Source organism: Ceratotherium simum, chromosome 39 (assembly GCF_057802395.1).
Source record: "Ceratotherium simum simum isolate JZ-2026a chromosome 39, ASM5780239v1, whole genome shotgun sequence".
Taxonomy (NCBI): Eukaryota; Metazoa; Chordata; class Mammalia; order Perissodactyla; family Rhinocerotidae; genus Ceratotherium; species Ceratotherium simum.
The window spans coordinates 13,708,277-13,736,249 of NC_141938.1; the positions used below are offsets into that span (position 1 = coordinate 13,708,277).

Sequence of the window (27,973 nt, forward strand, 5' to 3'; positions counted from 1 at the left end):
CCCGCGCTGCTTCCGGTGTCCCCGGAGTCGAAAGAGTCCACCTCTCACTCTCCTTTAGTATTTTCCAGTCCCATTTCTCCCATCTGCTATCCCTTGGAAAAATGCCACAGCCCTAGGAGGCAGGCAGAGATTATGCATCCCACTTTGCAGTTGAGGAAAGAGGCCCAGAGGCCAGCCTGGGCTCCCACGCTGCACGCATGGAGGCCCGGGATTCGAACCCGTGTGCGAACACCTAGCGCTCGCGCGCGGCGAGGCTGGCTGGGAGAACTACATTTCCCAGCAGGCCCCGCGATCGTGCGCATGCCCAGTGGCGCAGGGAAGTGGCGGCGGCTGGAAGGAACAGGGAGAGCCCGGGGCGCCGGGTCCTGCGGCCGCGCGGGCTGGGGTCACCGCGGTTTGGGAAGTGAGTGTGCCCTGCGGGACAGAGCGGGGTCTGGGGCCGGTGTTTGGGGTCAGGGGTCCGAAGTCTTGAGTGTGGGGTCTGCATGAGGACTGCGGTCTTAACTTTTAGCTCTAGGCTCGACTTCGGTCCTTAGGATGGGTTCTGAGGTCCGGGTCTGGGTCTCGGGTCGATCGGGATCGTGGCTTTGGAGGTTCGGAGATAAAAGTCTGCTTTCTGGCGTCTCGGATCTCTGGTATTAAGTCTGGGGTCCTGGGTCTGAAGTCTTGGTCTGGGATCTTGAGTCCGGGGTCTCGGGGACCTGAACCTATGGGGTCTCCACCCCGGGTCCCACGTCGCGCGGGAGGAAGATTCGGGAGAACCAGGGCTGGGGTGAACAGGGTCCGCGGATGGGGAGAGGGCTTGGGTGACGGGTGCCGGGGAATCCTCGGGGTTTGGAGCCTGGGAAGCCACTGCCCTACAGCTGCTCATTCCGTGCCTCAGTTTCCCCATCTGAAAATGGGGATCGTAGCAGACCCTTCCTTGCAGGGTATGGAGGGCTTAAATTATGTGTTCTCTCTTTCAGATGCTAGCCTGAGCCTGGGGTCCAGGCATGGAATTCCTGACGGCCTCCCAGCCCCCTCCAGGGCCTCCGGCCATGGACCTGGAGGAGCCCAGGGATGCCCTTTCCTCTCAGGACCCCACCCCTGACTGCCAGTGGAACCCGCCGCTGGGACACCCCAGCAGCCTGAGTCAGATGGAACTGGACGGGCCGAGTATCCAGGACCTGGTGCAGCAGTTTGAGGCTCTGCCGGGTGATCTAGTGGGCCTGTCCCCGGAGGGACCCCCCTGCCCCCTGCACATTGCCACTGGCCGCGGCCTGGCCCCCCAGGACGTCGCCGATGCCCATGGGCTGCTGTCCGCCGAGGCCGGCCGGGACGACCTGCTGAACCTTTTGCGCTGCGAGGAGTGCTCTCCTTCCTGTTCGTGTTCCGAGGAGCCCCTGGACCCTGCTCCTCACCTTTTGCAGCCCCCCGAGGCCCCGGAGGAGGATCCCGGCCCCCCGGAATGGACAGAGGGAGCGTCTGCCGAGCGACGTGGCAGCAGAAGCCCGAGCAGCTCCCCGGAACCCTGGCTGGAGACTGTGCCTCTGGTGGCTCCTGCAGAGCCACCGGCCAGCGCCCAGGTACAGCCTGTCCTGCCCCCGGGCCTCCTCTGTGCCGGGAGCCGAGCCAGGACTCAGGCCTGCCCCTCTTCTGTCTCCTTCCAGAGCCCCGAGACCCTGGCATCATGCCCTGCCCTCCAGGAGGGTGAGTGTCCCGCCCACCCTGGGCCCAGCGACTTAGGGGTTCAGAACACCCCCATTCAGGCTCCCAGATTTGACAGAGCTTGCCAGTAAGGAGTTGCTTCCAGAGAGGCTGTGAGGTTGGTTTCTAGTAGATTCCAGATGGCCTGGGAGAGTAGAGACAGTCTTGATGATGTTCTAGAAGGAGTCGAGGGTGGTAGGGCAGGTGGCACTTCGGGATCGGTGGCGCTCCGTTCTAGAGCAGAGGTTGGCAAATGACCACATCTGGCCCGCCGCCTGTTCTGGTGCGTCCTGTGAGCTGAGGGTGGCTTGTGCGTTTTTAAATGGTTGGAAAAGAATCGGAAAAAAAAGAATACTTCTTGGCACGTAAAAAGGATACACAATTCAAATTTCAGTGTCCACAAATAAAGTTTTATTGGACCACCGTCATGTCCATTCGTTTATGTGTCAAATGTGGCGGCTTTTGTGTTACGATGGCCGGGCTGAGTAGTTGCGACAGAGACCATCTGGCCCCTGAGGACAAACATATTTACTGTTTCACGCTTTGCAGAAAAAGTTTGCCAACCTCTGCTGCCCTAAAGGATTGGAAGAATCAGTTCTGGCCACCTGGAATGTTCTAGAATGTCCCCCCAGACTACCTGAGGCTGTAGGTCGAAGAGCAAGTTCTATGGTTGTGGGAAGGGGAGCTGATCTGGACCTGTAGTTCCAGAAGGTTCTGGACTCATGAGTGGAGCTGTGACTCACCTGGGGAGTTCTAGAACTTGCCATTTTTGCCTGTGGTTCTAGATTAAAGGAACCCGGGTTGATGAGATGATCTGGAATGCTGAACAGAGCTGTCTGGTTCTACTCAGACTAGGAGTTCTAGAACCACGGTGAATGAAACTTATCCACGGTTCTAGAGCAACAAGAGGTGTTCTAGAACTATGGACAGGGCCATGTGATTCTGGAGTAATCAAAGTTCTAGAGCCGTGCTATACAATAAGAATATAATGTGAGCCAGATGTGATTTTAAATTTTCTAGTTATCCACATAAAAAATAAAACAGGTAAAATTAACTTAATAACATTTTAACTAATCTAATACATTTAAAATATTTATTTTGACACATGGTATCTTACAATTATCTTACATATTTCCATACTAAGTCTTCGAAATTCAGTTGTGTTTTGCACGTATAGTCCATCTCAGTCTGGAGTGGTCACATTTCAAGGGCACAGTATCCACCTGTGGCTACCATATTAGCCTAGTTCTAGAACCCCAGAGTGGAGTTGTCTCTTGTTCCAGAATGCTTAGGTCGTGAAGGACAACGGGCAGAGCTGGCTGTGGCTTAAATTCACGTAGAGTGTCCAGAACTGGGGCCTATACCTGTGGTTCTAAACCAAAAAGAAGTAGATACTGGTTAGAACATTCTAGAACTGCTGCAGAGCTGTCTTGTTCTAGATGGCTCAGGGGAATTCTAGAGCCGTGGGGGCAGAGCTCTATGTGATTCTGGGCTGGGTCAGGGGAATTCTAGAACCACGGGCAAGTTGTTTGTTTCTGGACTGTTCAGATAATTCTTAGGAGCACTGGGTGCAGCTGAGGTCATGAACTATTTGAGAATGTTCTAGAACCTTAGGAAGAGCTACCCAATGCTGTCATGATTAAGAAGCTCTAGAATCACGGAGTGGAAAAGTCTATAATTCTGGAGTGATGTATGTTTCCGTAACCCCTGGCAGAGTCCTGTGGTTTGAGACCTGTCAGGGAGTTCTAGAATCGTGGATCGGAGCCATCTGGGGTTCTGGACAGTGTGAGAGTTTTAGAAATGAGGACAGTTACCTCTTTCTACTCTGGTTGAGCAGTTCTGTGACCATGGAGTCAAGTTGCCTGTGTTCCTGGGCTGATTAGAGAGAATTCTAGAAAAATGAGTAGAGTTGACTAGTCCTAGATTGATGAGAATTCCAGAACCATCCAGTGGAGTTGACTACAGTTCTATAACGTGGCCTGTTTTAGAAACGAGAGTGGGGCCATCTGGTTCTGGCCTGATCGCGGAATTCTAGAAACACAGGGTGGAGGTGGCTGTGAGCACTGGAGCTGTGTCTGGATCTGGCCGTGGTTCTGGACTCGCAGAAGCTCTCCAAACTGGGTCCTCTGCCTGGGGGTCCTTGAGCCGTGGACAGAGGCGGCTCTAGCGTGATGGAGGGTTCTAGATCTGTGAGGCCCGAGCCTCTGCTCTGCGGCTCTGGCAGACGGGACGCTGGGACAGTGTGTGGCCCCGTGCGGCTCAGGAGCGCCGACCCGTGGGGTAGAGCTCGGTGCTTCCAGATGGCTCAGGGAGCGGGGCCCCGGGCTGACCGTCGTCCGCCGTCGCCTCAGTGCCCGGGCCGTGTGACCACGAAGACCTCCTGGACGGCGTCATGTTCGGGGCCAAGTACCTGGGCTCCACGCAGCTGCTGTCGGAGCGCAGCCCGCCGCCCAGCGCGCGCAGGGCGCAGGCGCAGGAGGCGGTGGAGCGCGTCCAGGTGAGGCGGGCGCGCGGGCCGGGGCGCGGGGGGCGCGGGGGACGCGGGGGGGGGGGCCCAGCCCACCTGCCGGTGGCCCGCAGGCCCCCGACGGGGAGAGCCAGCCCATGACGGAGGTGGAGCTCTTCGTCTCCACCCGGCGGGTCAAGGTCCTGACGGCCGACGCTCAGGTAGGGGGGCCCGGCCGCGGGGGGACGGGGGGGACGGGGGGCACGGGGGCTGCAGCCGCCCAGCGCGCCCTCCCGCCGCAGGAGGCGCTGATGGACCACAGCCTGCGGAGCGTCTGCTACGTCGCCGACGTCGGCCGCGTGCTCGTGCTCATGGCGCGGCGTGGGCGCGCCCGGCGCGCGGCCCCCTCGGCGCGCGGCCCCCCGCTCTGCAGGATGATCTGCCACGTCTTCCACTGCCAGGACGTGAGCGCGGGCTCCGGGGGTCCCGGGGACGCGGGGGTCGGGCCGGGTAGTCCGGTCCCTCCTGGGGGAATAGGACTGGGGGGGGCCCCCCCGTCTCTCCCCCTGTGGACCCCCAAGACGGCGGCTGGTTTCCCGGGCCTGTGGCTCCTGGGGATCAGAGGGCTCAGCTCTGAGGCTGTCGGGGGGCTGGCCCGGGGGAGGGGGAGGGGGAGGGGGCGGGGCGGGGCGGGCCCCCCCGGAGAGACTGCGCGTCCCCCAGGCCCAGCTCGTCGCTCAGGCCATCGGCCAGGCCTTCGCCGTGGCCTACAGCCAGTTCCTGCGGGACAGCGGCATCGACCCCAGCCGGGCGGGCGCCCCGCAGAGCCAGGCCGCGGGCCCGGGCCACCTCCACAACGGGGACCTGGACCACTTCTCCAACAGCGACAACTGCAGGGAGGTGAGCGGCCGGCCCCCACGCCGGCCCCCGCCGAGCGGCCCTCGGGCCCACCTGTGTGCCCCCGGGGGGGTAAATGCACCCCGCGCCCGCCCGCGTCCCCCCCGGGGGGGTAAATGCACCCCGCGCCGCCCGCGTCCCCCCCGGGGGGGTAAATGGACCCCGCGCCTGCCCGCGCCCCCCCCGGGTTCAGGGACCCCGCGCCCGCTCGCATCCCGGGGTGCATGGACCCCGCGCCCGCCTACGTCCATCCCGGGTGCATGGACCGCGTGCCCGCGCCTGCCTGCATTCCCATGTGGTGCGAGGACCCCACGCCCGCCCGCGTCCCCCCGGGGTGCATGGAGCCCGCGCCCGCCCGCGTCCCCCCAGGGTGTGGGGACCCATGGCCGCCGTGTCCCCCAGGTGTGCATCGAGAAGCGCCGGGGCGAGGGCCTGGGCGTGGCGCTGGTGGAGTCGGGCTGGGGGTCCCTGCTGCCCACGGCCGTGATCGCCAACCTGCTGCACGGCGGCCCGGCCGAGCGCTCCGGGGCCCTCAGCATCGGGGACCGCCTGACCGCCATCAACGGGACCAGCCTGGTGGGGCTGCCCCTGGCCGCCTGCCAGGCCGCCGTCCGCGTGAGTCCGCCGGGGGCCGCCCCGGGCCCCAGATGGCCGGCCGCCTCCCCACGCTCCCGTGGAGGTCCCTTCCTGGCCAGAAGGGCCGGCGCGGAACACTGAGTCCCACCCGCGCGTGCACTTAGGGGAAACTGAGGCCCAGGGATGGGGTGGGCCTGGCCGGGTCGGGACAGGTCAGACAGGGTCCACGCAGCGTGTAACTGACGGTGTCCAACCTTTCCTGGTGGATGCTTCTAGAAACTTGCTTTTGATCACAAGGAAACTGAGGCCCAGGGAGGGGCGGGGTCACACAGCCCTCACCCCGAGGCCACCCGCTCGAGGCTGCTCTGAACCGCTTCTCAAGGGGCCTTCCAGAATCCAGACCTCCGTCTTATGGGAGGGTAAACTGAGGCCAGCTAGGCCAGCGGCCCCGTCCCTCCCGCAGGAGGTGAAGTCGCAGACGCTGGTGACCCTCAGCATCGTCCACTGCCCGCCGGTGACCACAGCCATCATTCGCCGGCTGCACGCCCGCGAGCAGCTGGGTTTCTGCGTGGAGGACGGCATCGTGAGGCCCGGGGGACCAGGGGGCCGGTGGGCCGAGGGGGTGGCCCTGAGCACAGCCCCTGAGCAGCCAGCCCGCCCTGTCCCCCCAGATCTGCAGCCTGCTCCGTGGGGGTATCGCCGAGCGTGGGGGCGTCCGCGTGGGCCACCGCATCATCGAGATCAACGGGCAGAGTGTGGTGGCCACGCCGCACGCCCGCATCATCGAGCTGCTCACCGAGGCCCACGTCGAGGTGCGGGCCGCCGGGGGACTCTGGGGGGGGGCCCTCCCGCTGCCAGGCCCGGCCCGAGCCGCCCCCTCTCCCCCCAGGTCCACATCAAGACCATGCCGGCTGCCACCTACCGCCTGCTCACGGGCCAGGAGCAGCCCGTGTACCTCTGACGGCCGCCGTCGCCCCGCTGCCGTGCCTTAGCCCCCCGGCTCTGGAACTTTCTGTGGCCGGCTGGGGCCCCAAGGATTCTCAGCCCTCAGTTATTTTCTGTACAGAATTAAAAGTTTATCGAACGGGTAAGGTCTCAGGTTGGGGTCTGTGGGGTCGACAAGGAAGGCAGGACCCGACTCGGGCTCCTTGTCTTCCCTGGAAGCCACTAGAAGCCAGTGCTGTGAAAATACTCTGTTTATTAAAGACCAAGCGGAAGAAGGCAGGGGTCCAAGAGAAATCAAGGCCCGGCTCCAGGGAGGAAAAGGGAGGGCGGGCCAGCTGGGAGGGGTCACAGGTCGGTGGCCGGGCCCCAAGTGTAGGCGTCTTCGTCAGAGGAGTCCATATCTCGGGCTCGGGTAAACTTCTTCCTCAGAGCTTCCTGCCCGTACGTCCTGGGGATCAGGAAGTAGAAGAGAGGCTGCAGGTGGGAGGGCGTGAACTTCCCTACCATTAACTGAGGCTGGCTCTGTGAGGCACAGTGGGTGTAAAAGCAAAACTGGGCACTTGGGGGTTGGGCCTGGTTAACGAACTCCCACACATCCTTCAAAGCCCCAGCTTCAATGTCCTGTTCTTCAGGAAGCCTTCCCAGTTCTCCCAGGAAGAGGATTCCTACTCCCGTGGCCCTGACTACACAGGGCCTAGAGTGGCTCTGTCTGGCTGTGTCTCGCCTGCTAGGCCGGGAGCACCATGAAGGCTTGGCCTGGTTCTAGGGCTCTTCCCCACCCCCAAAGCCTGAGTCCCAGGGAGATGGTTTCCAGGCCTCAGTCTGGAGCACAGGGCTCTTACCGCACGCTGTCCTGTCGCCACTGGCCGTGCAGGTGGTGGCCGTCCACCTTGGGGTGGGAGAAACGAGGTCACATTCCCACAGAAGGATGATAAATGGGGATGAACAACACCCCCCACACCTGTGCCCGGCAAGTGCTGCCCCAAGGCTGTTTGCAGCCCATCCCCACTCTTAAGTGAGACAACTTGAGAGTTGTCCAACAGGTGGGGACGGGGTGGGGAGGCCTTGACTGAGATCTAGCCTGTCAGTAAAGCCAGAATTGGGTTCCTGTCTGGAAAGTTCCTCAGATGGCTGTTGTCAGGAGCCCATAAATGAGTTCGTGTGTGTGAAGGCTGCCGTGGACAGTTGAGCAGGTCGGGCACTGCACAGCCCAGGAGCACCATTCTCACCGGAGACGTTTGTACATTTTGACATTGACCCGTGCCTTTCTCGAATTCACAGACGGGCACTGGGGGGCCGAGGCAGCCCATGCACAAGTGCCAAATATTTAAGTTGTTCGGTGACTCAGAGGCTCAGATGCTCTCAGGCCGGGCCCCAGATTCTGATGTGATCACAGAAGCTTCTGGTCGTTGGCATGTGGCAGAAAGCGGGCTCCCTGGGTGTCGCTGCCCCGTCCCAGACCCTTGGTGGGGCCGCCCCCCGTGCCCTGCTCACCTGAGCCCCCCAGTGACCCAGGGACCTCCCATGATCCCGCGCGCTCTGGGGCTCGTCCTCCAGCACGGGCTCCGAGGACCGGGCCAGGGCGGGCGCCGGGGGCTCCTCGTCCACGTCCGTGTGGGGCCCGCCCTCGCCGTCTGTGTAGACGCCGCCGTCGTCCGTGTAGACGCCGCCCTCACCGTCCGTCTCGTAGTCGCTGTTGACCCGGCTGTCGCAGCTCAGGTCCGCGGAGCTGTCCCCCAGGCCGCGGTGCGGGAGGTCCAGGTTGGTGTCCGAGGAGCCGTCCAGCTGCGGGCGGGTGGGTGGGCCTGGCTGAGCCGAGCCCCCCAGCCCGGGGCCCGCACCCCGATCTCAGAGCAGCCCCCGACCCCGGATGCCGCCCTTCAAACCCCCGACCCGAACCAGGCACAGACCCTGATCCTTTGGACCCTCAAGCTCAAGTCGAGGCTTAACCCTTGACCCCAGCAGGAGTCTGACCCTTGACCTTGCTTAGCTCACAGCCGAGCCCAGGACAAGACCCCAGTCCCCAAACCGACTCCCCCAGTAGCATCTCACCCGGGTACCAGGTCAGGACCCTACTCCCAGGTCACATCTTGCCCTTGGCCCTGACCCCTGACCCCTGACCCCTGACCCCGCCCTGCTGGCAGGCGGAGGCCCCCACCGGCCCGCACCTGGTCCTCCGCCGTCCAGATGGGCCGTGTCTGCTGCTCGCGGATGACGGCCTTGAGTTCCTGGAACCAGGCGTCGCTCGTGCCGTGCAGCGGGATGGTGGCTGCGGGGCGGGGACATCAGTGTGGCCGAGGGACCCAGGCCTGACCCCCGCACCGCCCACCCCGGGCCCCCAGCCCCCGCCCCACCTGTGAAGAGGTGGTCGCTGTGCTTCCGCAGCTTCTGCGCCTGCGCGTAGAGGCGGCGTGTGCTGCGGCGAGAGGCGGGCGCCAGCCACTGGCGCAGCGCCTTGAGGGCCTGCCGGCTCTCGGGGGCGCAGAAGACCACGATGGGGTAGTACTGCACGTAGTTGAGGCGCTCAATGGCCGACGGGGTCACGTCCAGGAGCGCGTGCTTGTCCTGCGCGGGCCAGAAGAGACACGTGAGGAATCGGAGAGAGACGGGGATGAAGAGTCTGTGGTCACAGTGGACCACAGCCTCTTGCGCACCAGAGCCTCAGTCTGAGCCTCTCTGCCCTTTCCCAGGGCTTAGGACTCCAGGGGGGTTCTGTCCCTCTCAAGTCCCCCACATCACAAAGCCTCCAAGAGGGGACTCTACACTTCCAGGGCGTGCGGCGAGAACAGGTTAGAGGCCTGGGCCTCTGTTTCCCCACTTGTGAAATGGGCCCCACGGCAGGCCCTGCTTACCCTCTCAGCGATCACCCGCACGGTGTCCAGCTTGATGATCTTGGAGGGACTCTCGGTCCTGGACACACTCTCTGTGGAGGGAGAGGTGACTGGCAGCTTCAGGAGGGCGGCCCCGCGGGCCCTCACATTCGTGTCTGCCTGCCCCTCCCCTGCTCAGGAACCCACCGTGGCTCCCCAGTGCCCTGAGAGAATGCCCGGCGCCGCACTCAGGGTCCCCTCCTCCTGAGGAGGGGCGGCTGTCACTGGCCCATCTGGCAGATGGGGAGACTGAGTCTCGGGGACATAAGGTCGCCTGCTCAGGGGGCCTGATGCAGAGTCTGCTCCAGCCACCCGCTCTCCCAGGCTCGGCCCAACTCCGGGCCTTTGCTCGGCTGTGACCTGGAGGAAGCTGCTCTCCTGTCCCCCATCCGTCCTCCAGGACCTGAGATGGCGCCGCTTCCTCCAGGAAGCCCTCCTCACAGCTCTGCCCTGGGGGGCCTACAACGGAGGGGGGCACAACCTCGCTTTTTTTTTACATTGTGATAAAATGCACATAACATAAAATTCACCATTGTAACCATTTTAAGCGCACAGCTCAGCGGCATGAAGCACATTCACAGTGTCGTGCAACCACCCCCACCATCCGTCTCCAGAACTTTCCATCTTCCCAAACTGAGACTCTGTCCCCATGAAACACTGACTCCCCTCCCCTCCCCCAGCCCCTGGCCCCATCGTCTACTCTCTGTCTCTGTGGATGTGACTCCTCTAGGGGCCTCCTGTGAGGGGATCACACAGTGTCTGTCCTTCTGTGTCTGGCTCATGTCGCTGAGCATCATGTCCTCCAGGTCCATCCACGTTGGAGCAGGTGTCAGAATCTCCTTCCTTTTCATGGCTGCGTAATATTCCAGCGTGTGGATGGCCCACCTCGTGTTTATCCCTCATCCGTCCATGGACACTGGGTTGCTTCTGCTTTCGACTGTTGTGACTCCTGCTGCTGTGAATATTCTTGTAGAAGCTTCTGATCCAGTTGCCGCTTTGAATTCCTCTGGGTCTACACCCAGGAGAGGGTATAGACCAGGTGGTGAGTCCGTGTTTCATTTTTTGAGGAGCCGTCCTCTGTCTTCCCAGCGGCTGCCGCTCACCTTACAAGGTCCCTGTGCTCCCCGTCCTCGCCGACACTGTACTTTTCCCCGTGGCCACCCCGTCCCACCATGTGTGACGTGGCCTCTGACTGGATTCGGTGTGCACGTCCCCGGTGACCATGACGCGGGCCCTGCCCCCGGCCCCCTCCCAGGAGCCGACGCCCCCTCGTCTCCTTCCCACACCCCCTGTCTCTCCCTGCTGCTTTGGGAGAAGCCCCCTCAGGCGGCTGAGCCCCCCGGGAAGAAGAGAGCAAAGGAGACGGGGTCACCTCCCGGGACCCTCAGTGACGAGCCACTGCATCTCCCGCCCCTCGCACTCCCTCCCTCGTTCCTCCCGCCACGCGCAACCAACCCCACTCAATAGAGGAGGACATGAGGCTCAGAGAGGGCAAGCCACCAGCTCGGGGTCACCCAGCCACGAGGGGCAGGAAGGGAGCTAAACGCCAATCTGCCTGGCCCCTGGCATTGCCTCGAGCGGACAGATGCCCACCGAGTGCGAGTATCACTGCTCTCTCTCCCCCGCTCACAGCCTTCCGTGGCTCCCCAGTGCCCTCAGAGCCAAACTCGACTCCTCGCAGAGCCCCCGACGGGCTGTGCCACCGCCCCTCTTACGGTCTGTCCTCGTCCCCCACCCCCCCATCTTTTGCCACCTTTCGGTCCCTGGGATATGGGAGCCTGTCCCGGCCTCAGGGACTCAGCACTCGCTGTCCCTCTGCCTGGAACCCTGTCTCTGGCTCCTTCTCAAACTCAAGGCCTCGCTTCCATGTCGCCTCCTCAGAGGGGCCTCCTCGGACCACCCCAGCGAAACGCCCCCCCACCCCCCTTCTCAGCCTCTTCTGTCTCGCACGCCCCACTTGGCTCAGGGCCCTGCACCCCCGTTCTGTAAAGGACCACAGAGTCAACGTTCGGCTTTGGGGGTCTCTGTCCTGACTACTCGACTCTGCTGTTGGGGCTGGAAAGCAGCCACCGACACTCCGTCCACCAAGGGGGGGAGCCGTGTCTCGATAAAACTTTATTTATAGACGCTGAAAGTCGAATTCCATGTTCCTTTCATGTGTCGCGGAATATTTTATTTGAACTTCTTTTCACCCACTGCAAGTGTGTAAACACCATTCTTAGTTAGCGGGCTGTACAAGAGCAGCCGGAGGGCCAGATTTGCCCCCAGAGCTGTAATTTATTGACCCCTCCTCTAAATGAATTGTTTTTGTAGTTGTGAACTTTGGTCTCCTCAGGGGACCTTGTTTGTCTTGTTCGATGCTGTGTCTGTCGCTTAGTAAACATCTTTTGGACAAGAGAAGGAACGGGTGGTACATTGGCTCAATTGGCAATGGCTGCCTGGGGAACTGTGTTAAGAAGGATTCTGAGGGTCTGTCTAGACAGTGCCAAGATGGATTGAGGATGTCTGGACCGGGCATCGGAGGGCGGCTCCCCTGCCTCATGTTTGCCACGGTTGTTTGAACTCTTCTCCCCAAACAGCATCATTAGCAGCCCGCTCCTCAAGCTGCCTCAGCCCCAGTGGCTCGGAAAGGGCTGTGAAATGATTCACCAACAAGGTAGCCGTGGGACCCGGTCTCTCACCTGCGATTTCAAACTGGTCCGGCATCTCGGCTGTCAACTTCTGCATCGCGATGTCTGCCACGGGTCCCAGGATCACCACCGGGCGCTTGAACCTGGCTGAGGGGCAGAGAGACAATGACAAGAATCAGGCTCCCATTTGTAGCAAAGACGGTTAGCATCTTGCCCGTGGCTGCCCAGCTAAAGACTACATTTCCCAGCATCCCTTGCAGCTAGGGATGGCCATGTGACTAAGTTCTGGCCAATGGGGTGCAAGCAGAATTGATGTATGCAATCCTGGGTTGTATCCTTCAAGGAAAGGGGCGAGCCCTCTTCGCCTTCTTTCCCCTTCCTGCCGGCTGGGATGTGGATGTGGGTGCGCCACCGGGGACCACACAGTAAGGCAGACAAGACAGAAGGAGCCTGGGTCCCTGAAACTGTGAACCAGCCAGACCACCCTCAGCTGCTTACCCTGGGACTGTTACCAGAAAAAGAAACTTTTTTGTTTATGCAGCTGTCACTTGGGGTCTGTGATAGCAACTGAGCCCAGCTAACTCAGCGCTCAGCAGACTACAACCCGCGGGCCACACCGGCCCTCTGCCTGTTTTTGTAAATAAAGCTTTATTGGCACCCAGTCACGTCCATTTGCTTATGTACTGTCTCTGGCTGCCTCCGTGCAGAGTTGAGGAGTTTCAACAGATACCAGCTGGCCCACAAAGCCGAAAATAGTGACTGTCTGGCCCTTTGCAGGAAGAGTTTGCCGACCCCTGGCCTAACTGATATACCCTTCTACCCACGAGGGAATGGGTGCAGAGGGCATCTTGGCCAGAGGAGAGGGAGCAGTCTCCTCTATGCATCTTCCCTTTTTCTCCTCTCCTTCTAGGCCTCTCTCTCACAGCTCGATATATCCAGATTTCTAAACTCTCCTTGGCTGGGGTGGAAATTAAACACACAGCCTTTTATTTATTTATTTATTTTTTGTGAGGAGATCAGCCCTGAGCTAACATCTGCCAACCCTCCTCTTTTTTTTTTTTGCTGAGGAAGACTGGCCCTGGGCTAACATCTGTGCCTATCTTCCTCCACTTTATATGGGACGCCGCCACAGCATGGCCTGACAAGCGGTGCGTTGGTGCACGCCCGGGATCCAAACCCGTGAACCCCACGCCGCTGCAGTGGAGCGCGCACACTTAACCGCTTGCGCCACTGGGCCGGCCCCTGGCCTTGTATTTTTAAGTCTTTTTCGTCTGGACGTTGGGGGAGTAGCTGAAGAGTAGCCCAGCCCTTCCCCGTCCCAGTTTTTCCGCAGTTTCTTGTCAAAGGCCACCTTCTGCACCTGGCTTTAATCCCCTCTCCCCCAGGCTGAGGCTGTGGGCGAAGCGCTTAATCTCTTCGCTTCCTGAAACCTAGACGAGGCTGCTCCCCGTCACTGCCCACCGTGCTCAGGGAAGGGATCTATGTGCTGGTTTTGTTTTTAAATTGTGGTAAAATACACATACATGAAATTTACTTTTTTCACCTGTACGTTACCAAGTGTACAATTCAACGGCATTTAGTGCATTCAGAATGTTGTGCAGCCATCACCACTAGTTCTAGAACATTCCACAGCCCCCCAAAAAACCCCATCTCCGTCACTAGTCATTCCGCATCCCCTCCTCAGCCCCTGACAACCATGAACCCACTCTCTGTCTGTGGATGTGCCTGTTCTGGACATTTCACGTCAATGGGATCACACACCGTGTGTCCTTCCGTGTCTGGTTCTCACTGAGCATCGTGTGTTCAAGGTCCACCCACAGTGTGGCTGTGTCAGGGCCTCACTCCTCTTCGTGGCTGCGTCATATTCCATGGGTGGACCACACGGTGTGGATCCATCATCCGCTAATGGACACTTGGGTTGTTTTCCCCTTTCGGCTACTCTGAATCGTGCTGCTGTGAACACGCGTGGACACGTTTTGGTCTGAACACGTGTTCACAGTGAGCGTGTATTCTTAGGTGTGTCTGCGTACCTCAAGTTGACAATCTAGAAACAGCAGCGCCCACTAAGGATATAACCCCCGTCCCGCCGTGTGCCCAGCGTGGCAGCCGCTGGCCACGTGTGACTGTTGAAATGTGGCTCGTCTGAACCAAGATCTGAGTGCTCTGGGTGCAAAATGCACACCAGATCTCAAAGACTCAGTCCAGAAAAAGAATGTGAGCTATCTCAATAGCTTTTCTCCAAGTTATCTATTGAAATACTTTGGATAGAGTGTGTTAAATAATTAAAATTATTTTCAACTATTTCTTTTTCAGATCATATATGTGGCTCACATTATATCTCTGTTGGAAATAGGAATTAACTTTTAAGGAGTGAAGCCCTTTCCTGCCCCCTTCTGCCCCCTAAAATGACCCCAAGGGGGTATCTGGGGTGGAAGGAGGGAGGGAGGGACGTGGCTGCTTCTGACGGCTGCACGTGGCGAATCCTGCCTAGAACTTGCCAATAATCCTGTTAGGGGTCTCCCTCCCGCCCCGGGCCCCACCTTCTCGCAGCACGACGCGCTCGTACGGTGGGTAGTGACCCTGTTTGGTCAGGGCCGACAGGTCCTCTCGGCTCCGCTGGGTGGTCTTCTTGGCTCCCCGACGGAGACCCCGCAGCCGCCAGAACTCGGCCCGCGAGTTTGAGCCCGTGGAGGCGCCGGGCCCCGTCCCCAGGGCCCGCTGGGCCGCCTCCAGACTAGCCAGCTGCTCCGCCCTGGGGAGAGGGGACGAGGGGACTGAGCACTGGGGTCGGCAGAATAACGGTCCCTACGCTGTCCCCATCCTGGTCCCCAGACCTGTGGACGTGTCACCTCACACGGTAAAGGGACTTTGCAGATGGATTAAGTCAAGGCCCCTGAGATGGGGACGACCCTGGATTCCCAGGGGCCCAGTGTCATCACAGGGTCCCCATCAGAGGGAGGAGGAGGGTGAGAGGCAGAGAGAGATGGGAGACGCTGCGCTGCGGGCTGTGCAGACGGAGGAAGGGGCCCCGAGCCCAGGACGCGGCCTCTAGAAGCTGGAAAAGGCAGGAGACACTTCTCCCCGGAGCCTCCGGGAGGACAGACCTGCCTGGACCTGGATTCAGGACTCCTGACCCCAGAACGTGAGATGACGAATGTGCTGTCTGAAGCCACTACGTCTGTGGGGACGTTTCCAGCACCGCCTTGAGCCTCTGCTCGCCTTGCGGTCAGCCACCCACACCGCTAAGGAGGGACCCCACGCCCGTGCCCGGCGGTGACAGAGGCGGGCGCAGTCCCCACCTGGCCTGGTTGGGGATGATGCCGCGCTCCTGCTCCCGGAGGTCCCGGCCCACGCGCGCCGCCAGCCAGTGGCCCCCGCGGGCGAGGCTGTGCGCGGGGCCCGGGGGCAGCGTGTCCAGCACGTGGAAGATGTCGCCGCGCGTGAAGCCCAGGCCGGCCGGCGGGCTGGCCTCCAGCTCGAAGTGGGTGCGGATGTAGAAGGAGTCGCCCACGCCGGACTGCACCATCTTCCGGAAGACTGGGGGCACGGGGGGCTCCGTGAGCCGGCTGGGGTGCCGCCCCGACCCCCCGCGGGATCCCCTGCGCCCGGGCCCCCCGGCTCCCCGACTCACGATCCTGCTTCCGCTGTGTCACCAGCTGAACCTCCTCGCCCGGCGGCAGCCCCAGCAAGAACTGCACGGCCTCCTCCCGGGTCAGGTTCCGGAAGGGGGTGTCATTCACCTGCCGGGAAGGGAGTCTGGGTGGGACGCAGCTCGGGACACGCCCCCCGCCAGGCACAGACCCCAAATCTCCCTCTGGACAAAGCCCACCCCAACCGCTGCTGTCGGGGCCCCGGCGAGGGGACATGGCTCTCCAGTCGGGGCGCCCCCCCCCCCCACCGTGGCAGCCCGGGCAGCACAGACTGGCGAGGTCCCAGCCCCGAAATCAACACGGGAACGGCCACCCACACGCGGAGAACAGAGGGGCGCTGGGTTGTCAATATCAACCAGTGGGGACAGGGGACACAGCTGTGACAGGATGACGCTGGTCGAAATTTCGTGGCACTTAAGAGTCAGGACACGGTCGCATCCATGAGGAGATCATAAGGTGACCGTGGTGGGGACGATCGTGGAGGTACTTAAGACGCCATGAACGAGGCCGTGGCACGGAAAGGGACTGGCGGGGGACGTGGCCTTTGTGGGAGAGTAAGTGTGGCCATGGCTCGGACAACGTGGGCCGGACACGGTCAATGCAGCCGTGACACGACAAGGAGATGGTGACAGTGAGAACAAGGCTGTGACATGGACGAGGTCATGACACAGGCAGGGAGGCATCAAAATGTCCCAACGTCTGTGGGGTCCGGCCAGTCCCCGGGTGGACCCGGGGGAGGAGGCACGGGCCGTGGGAGACGCGGGGTCCCACCCGGCACGCCCGCCACCAGCCGCCCCGGTCACCTGCAGGATCTCGTCCCCCTCCTGGAGGCCCTGCCCGTCGGCCGGGCTGCCTGCCTGCACGCCCGACACGAAGATGCCCACGTCGTTGCCCCCGGCCAGCCGCAGCCCGATGCTCGTGCCCTTGAAGAAGCGGACCACCCGCGAGTCGGGGCTGTACCTGCGAGGGGAGGCCGACACGGGGCCCCGGGCCTCAGTTTCCCAAACGGCCCCCCATGGTGGTCCCATCCGCACGCTGTGGGGGAGACGGGATTATGGTGACACGGGGGTGTCGAGCGGTGGGCTTTTTAGGGGGCACGTACCCGTGGTCCTCCACGCTCTGCACGCTCGGCACCCTGTAGATGTCATAGCTGCGTTGCCCGGGCGAGTCTGAAAGGGAACAGCGGTCTGTCGCCTGCGCACTGGCCAGTCCGGCCACTGAATCCTTGCTGTAGGGTGTCCCTGCCCCGTGGAGGGCTGTCACCCAGTCCACACTCCTGCCCAGGGAATTGCCCCTGATGTCTCAGGCCCATGGCAACCTTTCCTGCTCTGCCTGGAACAACCTCACCGGCAGGGATCAGAAAAATCAGAGGGGTGCTCAGAGTCACCACCCACCTGCCCTCCGCTCACCTGGTTCTGAGGCGGTTTTGGAATCCACCGAACTCCTCCGCCGAAGCCGGGGGCTCTCCCTGGTGGGAAGCAGATTTGGGGTGGGGCGGGTGTTAGAATTTTCATTTCTCTGCGCTCAGATTCAAATCGTGGCTCTGCCCCTTCCTGGCTGTGTGACCCCGGGCCCATTGCTCTCCCTCTCTGAGCCTCAGTTGCCTCCTCTGAGTCCTGGGGATGGCTGGGTCAGGTCAAGGCTTCCTTTGGGGCTGGCTCGAAAGCAGATGAGCCGGCTACAAATGGTCACGTTTATTATTTTCATATTAGCGAAAAGTGATAGAGGATGCTGTGGACTGAAGGTCTGTCCCCCCAAAAATTCCTGTTGAAGCCCTAACCCCAGTGGGATGGTGTTTGGGGGTGGGGCCCTTGGGAGGTGACTAGGGTTGGATGAGGTCACGAGGGTGGGTCCCCAGGACAGGATTAGCGTCCTTATAAGATGAAACACCAGCGCTCTCTCTCTCTCCCCCCACCGTGAGGCCGGGAAGGGAGCCGTCTCCAGGACCCGACCATCCTGGCACCTTGATCGTGGACTCCCAGCCTCCAGAACTGTGACGAATGAGTGTCTGTGGGCTCAGCCCCCCAGTCCACAGTATTTAGTTATAGCAGCCTGAGTCGACTAAGACAGTCAAACCCATGAAGAAAAACTGTCACTTGCAAAACCAGCCCGCTGTGAGCACGCACGAGTTCCTTTCCAGACCTTTCTCAGACGCTTTCTTTTTTTTTTTTTTTTTTTTAAAGATTTTTTATTTATTTTTTGCCCCCAAAGCCCCAGTAGATAGTTGTATGTCACAGCTGCACATCCTTCTAGTTGCTGCATGTGGGACTCGGCCTCAGGCTGGACAGAGAAGTGGTGCCTCGATGCGCACCCGGGATCCGAACCCGGGCCGCCAGCATCGCAGCGCGTGCACTTAACCACCAAGCCACAGGGCCGGCCCTCAGACGCTTTCAAATAAACGTGTGGGGAAATATATGCTTTTGAAAGAAAATTGACATCAGGTCTGTTAGCATTTCTGACGTTCATGCCAGAGTCCCCCAAACCCTTTGAGAAATGTCACCCTGTGTCCTCCTGCAGGCTGGTTCATTCACCCCACACGACACCATAAATTTCTGTTGTTCTGAGCCAACCAGTTTGTGGGACTCTGTGACGACAGCCCCCAGAGACTAATTCAAGGTAACTACCAATTTTTTTTTCCCTTTCATCAACGTCATCCTAATGAACGAGCATCCTCCGATCCCTGCACACGTCCACGGCTCTTCTGCCCCCAAGAGAAATCCCTAAAAGGCAGCCTGGCTGGGTCAAAGGGCTTATGCATTTTGAAGTCTTCTAGAATGTACTGGAAAATTCACTTCCTTCTGCTATAAGTTGATCCATATCTGGTTCTCCCTGTACCCAGAACCCAGAGCCACCTACTGGGAGCAAGAAGGACTGTGTGTGGACAGGGGAGGCCTCTTCCAGGCAGGCCGCCAGGACTGCACCCTCAAGGCTACCCCCAGCTGGAAAAGGTATGCCCTGTCCCCCTCCCGCCCAACTATCCCGGCCGACGGGGGTACATACGCGGGGGAGTTGGATCGGCTGGTGTCCGGACTCCGCTGCCCATGCCGGGGCGGTGGTGGGACGTGGGCTGGTGGCACCTCTGAGCCGAGTTCTGAGATGTCTGCGGGGGAGAAGGTGTCCCATCAGCCATGGTCACGCCTTCCAGGCTGGACCCATTTGCCGGAGGGGAACATCAAGGCCCCTCGAAGCAAAGGGGCCTGGACCAGCCCTGATGTGCTGTGTGGCCTTGGGCAAGTTTCTGTCCCTCTCTGAGCCTCGAAAAGCCAGACTCCTGCTTGGCCCTGCCTGGCGCTCCCCGCCTCCCCCCGCCCTCCATTCAGCCCCCCAGGGCCTGCCTCCTGGTCCCTCACCATCCATGAGGGAGGCGTCGCTGTCGCTGACGGCCGGCGGGATGTTCACCAGGAACTGTCCCTGGTCCCTGAGCACCAGCAGAGTCAGCTTCCCCTCCGACTTCTCGATCAGCCGCCGCGTGTCGCTCAGCGACAGATTCTCACTGGACACCCCGTTGATCTAAAAGGGACCGGGAAGGAAGAGAGGAGGTGAGTTAATGAGAGATGGGGGATACTAGAAACCGACAGTTTGGTGGGGGGACTAGAAACACACAATCCTCGGGGGTCACTGAAAACCGACATTCTTATGAGAAAATGATAGAATTGGCTTCCTGCCATGAGAAGAGACTACGCCAAGAACTGAATTCCACAAGAATTCTAGAAACAATTTTCTAAGAGGGATGGGAGACATTAGGAAAAATTAGAAACGGGTTGGCTCTCCCATCCCCCTAGAGGGGGAAATTTCCCAGGAGACACTCGAACAGATGTGAGAAACAACTCTCATCGGGGAAGCAGGGCGGATACTTACAGAGACTGGAAACAGACTTCTAGAGGCGCATTAGAAACACAGTTTCTAGGGAGGACTTGATGTCATCTCCACTCACGCTGGGAATCCCTTTCTAACATTTTCCCTCGGGAGTGTCTGTTTCCAGTAACCCCGGGGGTTGTGAGTTTCTAGTCCCCCCACCAAACTATCTGTTTCTAGTGTCAGCCCCAAACCACTAGAAACAGACAATTCCTCAGGGTCACTAGAGACAGATAACTCCAAGGAGACTCTAGAAACGATCAACTGGAAGTGGGTTGGAAACCAAACACAAGGAATCACTAGAAACAGATTTTCAGGCAAAGCGGTTCCTCTAAGCCTGGTCTCTGGACCATTAACATCCACCCACCTAGGGCAGGTCTGGGAATCAGCGCCGTAGCCAGCTGGCCAGGTGATTCTGAGGATACTAGAAACAGACCACCCAAAGGGGGTACTAGAAACTGACATTTGGCAGTGGATTAGCAGGAGATGGGAGGAAGGGGGTGGAATCCTGCATAGCCATCTCCAACCTTTGGGAAACAGGCGACAATGCATTTGGGGCCAGCTCTGCTGACCGTGCCATGTGACTCAGTCACACTGTCCCCCTCCAGTCTCGGTCTCCCCACCCCGCCCCTGGCAGGAAGCCTGGGCTCACCTGCAGGACGAGGTCCCCCTCCCGCAGCCCGCGGCTCTGCGCGGCCAGGCCGGAATCCGTGATGTGCTTGATGAAGATCTGACTGCCCAGTTTGACCCCGAACTCTGTGGGGGGAGGAGGGAAACTGAGGCAGGGCCTCTGGGGTCTGAGATCTCGGAGCTCAGCCCTCCCGCCTTCCGGGCCCCTGTCCTGCGGAAGGGTCAGGCTCGGCTCCCTCCAGGTCACACCGGGGGTGTCCCGACACCGACAATGAGGTGGGATTCTGATGTCACTACACAGAGGTCAGCGGCTGAGAAGGAGCAGCTCCCTGGTCCCCTCTTCCCGACACCCTGATGACATCACCCTCGGGGCCCCGATGTCACAGCCCTGACACCCCTCACGCCATCACGGTTAGAGTTTTCGGGACGTGACTCTTGTTCTTAAAATTACGACGTGGGGAGCAGAAGTCCCAGTGGCACCTGTCACGTCTCGACCAGAACCCTAAGGTCCTGGGGCTGCCACCAAATCGAGACTCGGGTCGGAGGTCACGTCCCCGTTATTGGTGTCAAAAAGGGAATGCTAATACGGTGACACCCTCCTGATGTCACCACGTGTGAGTTTCCGGGGGCCGCTGTCACAAACGGCCACAAACCGAGTGGCTTTAAAACAACACGAGATTGTCATCTCTCTGTCCCGGAGGTCAGAGTCTGAGATGAGTCACATGGGGCTAAATTCCACATGTGGGCAGGGCTGGTCCCTCTGGAGGCTCCAGAGAGAACCTCTTCCTGCCTTTTCCGGCTTCTAGAGGCCACGTCCTGGGCTCGGGGCCCCTTCCTCCATCTGCACAGCCCGCAGCGCAGCGTCTCCCGTCTCTCTCTGCCTCTGACCCTCCTCCTCCCTCTGATGAGGACCCTGTGATCACTCCACCCCAGCCATGCGGGCTTCTTGGATGTTCCTCCAACGCAACAGGCCTGCTCCTGCCCCAGGGCCTTTGCACATGCTGTGCCCTCTGCCTGGAACCCTGTTCCCTCAGATCTCCACGGGACTTGCTCCCTCACCTTCTTGTTCCAGCTCAAATGTCCCCTCCTTGGTGGCCCTCCTTAGACACCAGGCCCCCAGGAATCCAGGGTCATCCCTCATCCCAGGGGCCTTGACTTAACCCATCTGCAAGGTCCCTTTACCGAGGTGCCACATCCACAGGGAAGCAGTGTGGCCCCTTTTCGGGGCCACCGAGCCCCGCCTCCCAGCAGGCCCGCCGGCAGCTCACCTTCGTTGTCCCTCCTCCGCACGAGCACCGACTTCACGGGCCTCATGCGCACGTCCTGCCGCGGGAGCCGCTTGAAGCCCGACACCAGGGCCAGCCCGTTGGCCTCGGACCCGCCACCCGGGCTCCTGCGCCCGTGGCTGCCGGCCCGGCTCCGGCGACCCGCCCTCGGCCGGCGGGAGCGCTCGCCCCAGGAGCGGCCCGAGCCACTGGACGTGTCCCCGTCGTAGCCCCGGCCGTGCTCGGCCTCCTCCAGCCGCCGCCGCCCATCCTCCTCGTCCGAGTCCTGCTGTCCCCCAGAGGGGCTGGCCCTGGTGGCGGGCAGCTGGACTTTCCGGGGACGCTTCACCGTCTGTTGGGGAGGCGGACGGGGGCAGCTCAAGGCTCTGCCCATCCACGGGTGGCCCTGGGGACATCAGCCCCCTCGGGCCTCAACGTCCAAGCTCTCCACAGGCAGCAGGACCCAGCGGGGACTGAGCTGGGGACAGACGTGACTTACAATATTGGCCACCTTGGCGCATGTCTTGAGTATCTGAATGGCGAAGGTGGAGGTCACGTTCTCCACGGAGACCCCGTTAACCATGACGATGTGGTCCCCTGTCCTGTGGGGGCGGCCGGGTCTCAGGGAGGAGGCCTCACACTGGAGCCCCCCCAGCATCCACCGTCAGGGTGGGCACCCCCAGGTCTACAAGGCCTGCTTCTAATCCCCCGGTGTCCCCAGGCTCACAAACACATTTCTCCTTCTAGGCCTCAGTTTCCCCATCTGTAAAATGGGACAGATCGTAGAACCCACTATAATAATAAAACACAACTGTAGAACGGAAGCCGTGATTCTGACTGGCGTCCCTGTACCCCCCTAGCTTCCTCTCGGGCCCTCTCTCCCTCTTTTCTCCCCCCTTTCCCCTGCCTTGTTTCATATTCTTTCTCTCTCTGACGCTGGTCCCCCGTTTGGGGCTGAGCCACGTCACCCATGAGCCACTCAGGACCCAGAACCATTTTCCCAACAGAACTCCCAGGAGTGTCCTCCCCCCAGGGCTCAGAACACGGGCTCTCCTTCCCTCTGGCCAAAAAGAGGTTTCCAGGACTTTCTGTTCCCGCAGCACCCTGGGGCCACTACGATCCCAAGAACCCCAGGACCAGGAAGATCCTTGGAGAGAGCGAAGGCCACACGGCTGACTCTGCCCTGCCGCCGGCTCCCAGCCGTGTTGACAGAGCTGGAAGGTGCCAGGCACGGCGCAGCCTCCAGGCTCCGGCCCCCAGGTCCCTCCTCCTGCCACGCCCCCCCACCCCACCCCGGGCACTCACTGCAGCCTGCCCTCGGCCGGCCCTCCGGGCACCACGTCGGACACAACCACGGGGCCACCGGGCCGGTCTCGGCCACCAGAGATCGCAATGCCGAAGCCCCGGCGGGGGTCCTGAGGGGGCGAGAGACGGGATGAGCGTCTGCTCCCCCCGGGGACGAAGGTTCTCGCATCCTGCTGAGCCAGCTGGACCGGGCCGCCCGCACAGGGGGAGGAGGCCTCACCTTGCTGAGCGTGGTCGTGTGCTGTTCCCAGATGATCAGCTCCTCCATGTCCAAGACCTGGCAGGAGGGGACAGGAGGGGGTGTGAGGCCACGGCACGTCCGTGGGGGCATTCGGGGGCCCAGCCCTGGGCACAGAGCCCGGCTCTGCCAAGCTGCTACCTCTCTTGAGATCTCAAGTTTTTCATCTGTGCAAAGGATCTAAGTCAGTGGTTCTCAACTGAGGATCGTTCTGCACCCAGGGGACACTGGGCCATGTCTGGGGACGTCTGTGGTTGTCATGACCGGGGGTGCTCCTGGCATCCAGTGGGTGGGGCCAGGGATGCTGCTCGACCCCCCACAGCGCCCAGGACGGCCCCGCCAACAGAGAGTGAGTGACCTGGCCCCAAATGTTGAAAGTGCCAAAGCTGAGAAATCCTGGTTTAGATGAACCAAACTGGAGTGGGAGCGGAGGAAAGGCGAGTTCTTGCCCCTTTCCCTCTGGAAGGTCTGGCTCAGGCCTTGGGGCATCTAGCCAGGCCCGCAGGCAGAGGGAGCTCACTGCACCCCAGCCACGCAGGCTCCTCGCTGTTCCTCCAACACACAGGCCCGGTCCTGCCCCAGGGCCTTTGCACAGCTCTGCCCTCTGCCTGGAACCCTGTTCCCTCAGAAATCCACCGGACTCGCTCCCGCCTCCTTCCAGCTCAAACGTCCCCTCCTTGGTGAAGTCGCCCTGACTGCCCTCGCCCTGTTTAGAACTGTAATCCCCTCCCTCCCCCAACAGACCCCCTCTCCCCCTTTCCATCTACACTGTCCCGTTTCACAGAACTTGTGACCCCTTCACATCCTCTAGGTTTTTAAAGTTGGTTCACCGTCCGTCTTCCCTCAAGAATCTCAGCTCCAGAGAGGACAGACTTCTGTCTGTCTCGCTAGGTCAAGTCCTGAGTGCCCAGAACAGAGCAGGGAGTCAATAACTATCCCCTGGGTGAAGGAATGAATGAATGAAGTGCTTCATTTGTGCCAGGCCCTCTACATGTACTATCTCATTTAGTCCACTAATTCACAGGGGCTTTCTACCATCCCCACCGCACAGATGAGGAATCTGAGGCCCAGAGCCGGGTCACTCACCAGGACGGGAGAGTTGGTGGCGGGAGGGGCTGGGGGACGTGGAGTCTGTTATTTTCATGCTCCGGGGAAATGAGATCTCAGGCCAGGTCACCCGGCCAGAGAACCTGGGGAGAGGGGGGGACGCGGAGACCCGGGGAGAGGGGGGGGACGCGGAGACCACGGGAGAGGGGGGGACGCGGAGACGCGGGAGAGGGGGACGGGAGACCCGGGAGAGGGGGACGCGGAGACCCGGGAGAGGGGGACGCGGAGACCCGGGGAGAGGGGGACGGGAGACCCAGGGAGGGGGGGGACGGGAGACCCGGGGGGGGGACGGGAGACCCCGGGTGGGGGCTCATGGAGCCACGGGAAGCAGCCCCCCATCCGTTATCCCCTGCCGGGTGGGCTGCGCTGCACCCGGGGGCTTGCAGAAATGCCCCCTCCCAGGCCCGTGTCCCCGGCGGGGCGGGGCGTCCCGGGCCGAGCTCCGGTGCCTCCTCTTGCGGGCGCCCGTCCCTGTCCCCGGAGAGCAGCATTCCTGGCTCCCGGGCGCAGCGGCGGGAGGACAACAGGCCGAGGGCGGGGCAGCTCCCACACCGCCAACCCTCAGACCCTGCCTGCCCTCCGCCCGCCGCGGGGCCCTCTCCGGCCTCGGTTTCCCCATCTGTGAAATGGGCACTCCCCACCCCACTGCTGTCACCCTGTCTTGCAGGAGGGAAGCATGGAGTCGGTGCATGACAAGCGGAGCAGACGCGCCCTCGAGACTCGGCCGTTGTTGTTGTCAGAAGTAACAATAATGACTTTCCTCCGAGCAATATCAAGGAGCACGTCTGCTCCGTGCAGGCTGCCGGCGCGCGCCTGCAAACCCACTCCTGTGATCCCCAGCGACCTCAGGAAGCGGCCCCGCTCCTGTTCCCGCCTTACAGGGGAGAAAGCGAGGCCCAGAGAGGTTCAGTCACTTGCCTGAGGCCACACAGCACAATGCGAACCCTGGCAGCCCGCCCCACACCCTCGCTCTTAACCACCGGCCACAGCAGCCTTCTCATTTCTTTTTCTTCTTGTTTTTCAAAACAGAGTCCTTTTTACTTGCTTTGATTTTACACTTTGTGTTGTTAAGTGGCCTCCAGGAATTTTAATTTCTTGGCTTTATTTTAAGAAACAGCCTCCAGGGAACCAGGGCCCCTGGGGAGGGCGCAGGTGGCCCAGGCTTGTCCTAGCCTGTGGAAGTTGGCCTCCGTGGATACCGGAGGCCCCTCCAGGACCCCCCCACACCCGCGGGGTCCAGCCTGACCCCGCAGCCCTCCTCGGATTCGCTCCAGCCAGACCTCCGCCCTGGCTGTCCCCTGTGTCTGGGACACCCTCCCAGGACCTCCCACCCCGGTCTCAGCTCAAATGCTGCGTCCTCAGGGGGCCCTCCTTGGCTTGCTAATCTTCCCTGGCACCCTATCACTCATTTCTGTTTTATTTATTACGTTTTATTCTCGGCACCTGAAACTACATTAAATTGTCCTGTTTAATCATCCGTTTGCGAGTTTCTGGTCTTCCCTCCTGGGGTGTGAGGGCTGGGCGGGGCTGCCTCTCTGGGTACTGTGGTGATGGCCTGGGCACCTCCTGGGCCCTCCTTTTCAGGCCTTTGCATACGCTGTCCTCCCTGGCAAACTCCTATTCATCCTTCAAAGCCCCAGGGCCACTGTCTCTTCCTCCAGGAAATGAGTCCTCAACGCCCCCATACACACAGCTTACGTCCCTGATTACTGGGGCCTGGGATGTCCCAGCCCACCTGTCTCCCCTGCACTCCTGCAGTCTGGGGGCCCCTGGTGGACCCCAGCATTGTCCCCACGGGACCAGCGAGGGGACAGACTTTGAGAAATGGGGGAATAAAAGGCAGATTGGGCCAGGAACTCAACCAGGTGTGTCCAGAGTTCCCAGCCCCTCAGCCAGACCCGTCCAGGTGAGCTCCGAGGGGGCGGGGCCTGGGCCTGCATCCCCGCCCCCCCATGCACCAGACACGCGTCCAGAGGGGACAGGTCGTGTCCACAGGGGACGGGTCCCAAGTCACAGAGCCCCAGGCGCGGCTGCCAGGCCGCTGTCCACTGTCCCCTCCCCCCCACCGCGGGGAACAATGGAAGGGGAGGGGCCGCAAATCCCAGAGCTGGGCAGGGGATCTGGGGCTGCTCCTGGCTGCCTGGGAGGAGGGGAAGGAACCAGGACTGCCGGGCCCTAGAGCCTCGGATGGTGTGGCCTGGGGCAAGCCCCACACCCTCTCGGCCTCAGTTTACCCCTCCCGAGGCCGACCTGAGAGCCAGTCCAGTGTGAGTCACTTCAAGCTCCATCCTTGGAGGGTGACGTCCCCCCAAACAGAGACACAGGGCTCTCCTCCCCCCAGGCCGGCCGGTGTGCTCGACCCCTGTCTCTGCCCAGTAATGCACGAGAACGGCTCTGTATACAGTAAGCGCCCGATAAATGCTCCCCTGTCCCGCAGCCTCGCCGCATTCACAAAGCCACTTCAGCCCACAGAGGAAGTCACCGCCTACTGTCCTATTAGTGCCCAAGCTGAACTCGGCCGAGAACCCCTGGGAACAGGCGTGAACACATTTATTAGGCGCCTACTACATGCCAGGCGCTCAGAACACACTTTCCTCTTAGAATCCTCCCTGCGCCCTTCTTGGAAATGACGATCTCCCAGTTTACAGATAAGGGACGGAGAGGCGTGGACCCACTGGCCCAAAGTTACACAGAACAATCCAGATTTCAACCCAGGGCTACCGGGTAACTCTGGGGCAGAGGAAGCCCCCCGAGGCAGCTTTTGGAGGCCGGCGGCTGCTGTGCAGCCTCGGGCTAGCCACTGCATTCTCTGGGCCTCAGTTTCCCCATCTGTTAGGCGGGCAGAGGGTGGTCTGCGGGTCCTGGATCCGGGCCCCAGCCCCCACCCCAATCCGATCCCCTCCCCCTCCCGCCCTCGGCGGGCTACTCGCCTGGAATCTCACCGCCATGGTCCACCCCGGGGCTCTCCAGCGCCCCTGCCCCGGGGGGGGCCTGGAAACAGTCAATCGGTCCCCACCCCGGGTGAGGGAGGAGGCTGGGGAGGGTCCCGGCGGAGTGGGAGCCCCGCTCTCGCCCTCCTCCCGCCCGCTGGGCCGCTCCGGGCTGCACCTGCCCGTCTTCCTCCTTCGCGTCCCTTGGCGGCCCCGCCCCCGGCGCGACACGCCCTCGGGGCGCCGCCAGGCCGCCTTCGCCCCCCCTCCCAGCGCGGGATCCAGGCCCCGGGGCGGGAATGCCAGGCCGGGTTTTCCACCCAGCCGGGCGCCCGCCGGCGGCCGGGGCTGGAGCCCGGCCAGACAAGGCTGCCAGGAAGACCCGGCGGGGATCGCGGCCGCGCTCGGAACGGAGCCTACGGTTCTGGGGGTCTTGCTTCCAGCCCCGAAACCCGCACTTTCCGAGGTTCGGTCGGAAGCCCTATGGGTCACGAGCCAGTCGAGGGCCAGAGACCTCCGGAGCATAGGGCTGGTCCTCCTCGGGTCACCCCGTGTCCAAGAGGTTGAGTCCATTTCACAGAAGGGCAACTGAGGCCCAGAGAGGCCAGAGGCACGAACTTCCTCAAGAGGCACAGCTGCGGCCCTCGGGGCCTGGCCCGAAACCCAGCGCGGGGCTGGGCCCCCGGGGGCGGAGGGCGGGGCGGGGCCCAAGGCGAGCCTCAGGCTCCCGGGGGTAAAGGTCAGGCTTCCTCTCCTCACCCGGCCCCACCCTCAGAGGCCAGGGGTATTACCTGGAGGGACAAAGTCACCTGGGTGGGTGGAGCTGGCGGTGGCTCCACCCACATTCCTCTGGCTTAAAAAACAAAAAAACACCCTGCCGCCCAGCTGTTCCTGTGCCCCAAGGTTGAAGGGGTAAATCTGGGCATAAACACCCCTTCCCAGC

General features: G+C 61.4%; 2 protein-coding genes across 5 annotated transcripts; one reads left to right on the top strand and one right to left on the bottom strand.

Annotated features, from left to right (window-relative positions):
• The first annotated feature begins 294 nt into the window (after positions 1 to 294).
• APBA3 (amyloid beta precursor protein binding family A member 3) lies at positions 295 to 6,691 on the top strand. 2 transcript variants are annotated; one of them, XM_087425743.1, is made up of 11 exons: positions 295 to 403; positions 966 to 1,565; positions 1,650 to 1,689; positions 4,038 to 4,183; positions 4,267 to 4,353; positions 4,435 to 4,596; positions 4,856 to 5,032; positions 5,432 to 5,644; positions 6,069 to 6,188; positions 6,277 to 6,417; positions 6,495 to 6,691. In XM_087425743.1, the coding sequence occupies exons 2-11, from the start codon at positions 993 to 995 to the stop codon at positions 6,564 to 6,566; spliced, it is 1,731 nt and encodes a 576-aa protein (XP_087281869.1). In that variant the 5' UTR covers positions 295 to 403; positions 966 to 992; the 3' UTR covers positions 6,567 to 6,691. The 2 variants fall into 2 exon arrangements, with proteins under 2 accessions (XP_087281869.1, XP_087281870.1); XM_087425744.1 differs by lacking the exons at positions 6,277 to 6,417; positions 6,495 to 6,691 and having other exon boundaries at positions 5,882 to 6,110.
• Positions 6,692 to 6,786: 95 nt separating this feature from the next.
• TJP3 (tight junction protein 3) lies at positions 6,787 to 27,630 on the bottom strand. 3 transcript variants are annotated; one of them, XM_087425741.1, is made up of 21 exons: positions 27,545 to 27,630; positions 22,976 to 23,032; positions 22,756 to 22,865; positions 21,950 to 22,052; positions 21,454 to 21,802; positions 20,208 to 20,311; positions 19,051 to 19,210; positions 18,701 to 18,800; positions 17,110 to 17,168; positions 16,803 to 16,869; positions 16,504 to 16,660; positions 15,682 to 15,790; positions 15,350 to 15,587; positions 14,591 to 14,802; positions 12,102 to 12,197; positions 9,403 to 9,473; positions 8,905 to 9,115; positions 8,719 to 8,819; positions 8,045 to 8,335; positions 7,393 to 7,439; positions 6,787 to 6,998 (listed from the first exon to the last, which is right to left on the bottom strand). In XM_087425741.1, the coding sequence occupies exons 2-21, from the start codon at positions 23,021 to 23,023 to the stop codon at positions 6,896 to 6,898; spliced, it is 2,736 nt and encodes a 911-aa protein (XP_087281867.1). In that variant the 5' UTR covers positions 23,024 to 23,032; positions 27,545 to 27,630; the 3' UTR covers positions 6,787 to 6,895. The 3 variants fall into 3 exon arrangements, with proteins under 3 accessions (XP_087281867.1, XP_014651532.2, XP_087281868.1); XM_014796046.2 differs by lacking the exon at positions 27,545 to 27,630 and adding an exon at positions 27,031 to 27,204; XM_087425742.1 differs by lacking the exons at positions 22,756 to 22,865; positions 27,545 to 27,630 and having other exon boundaries at positions 22,976 to 23,019.
• Positions 27,631 to 27,973: the final 343 nt, after the last annotated feature.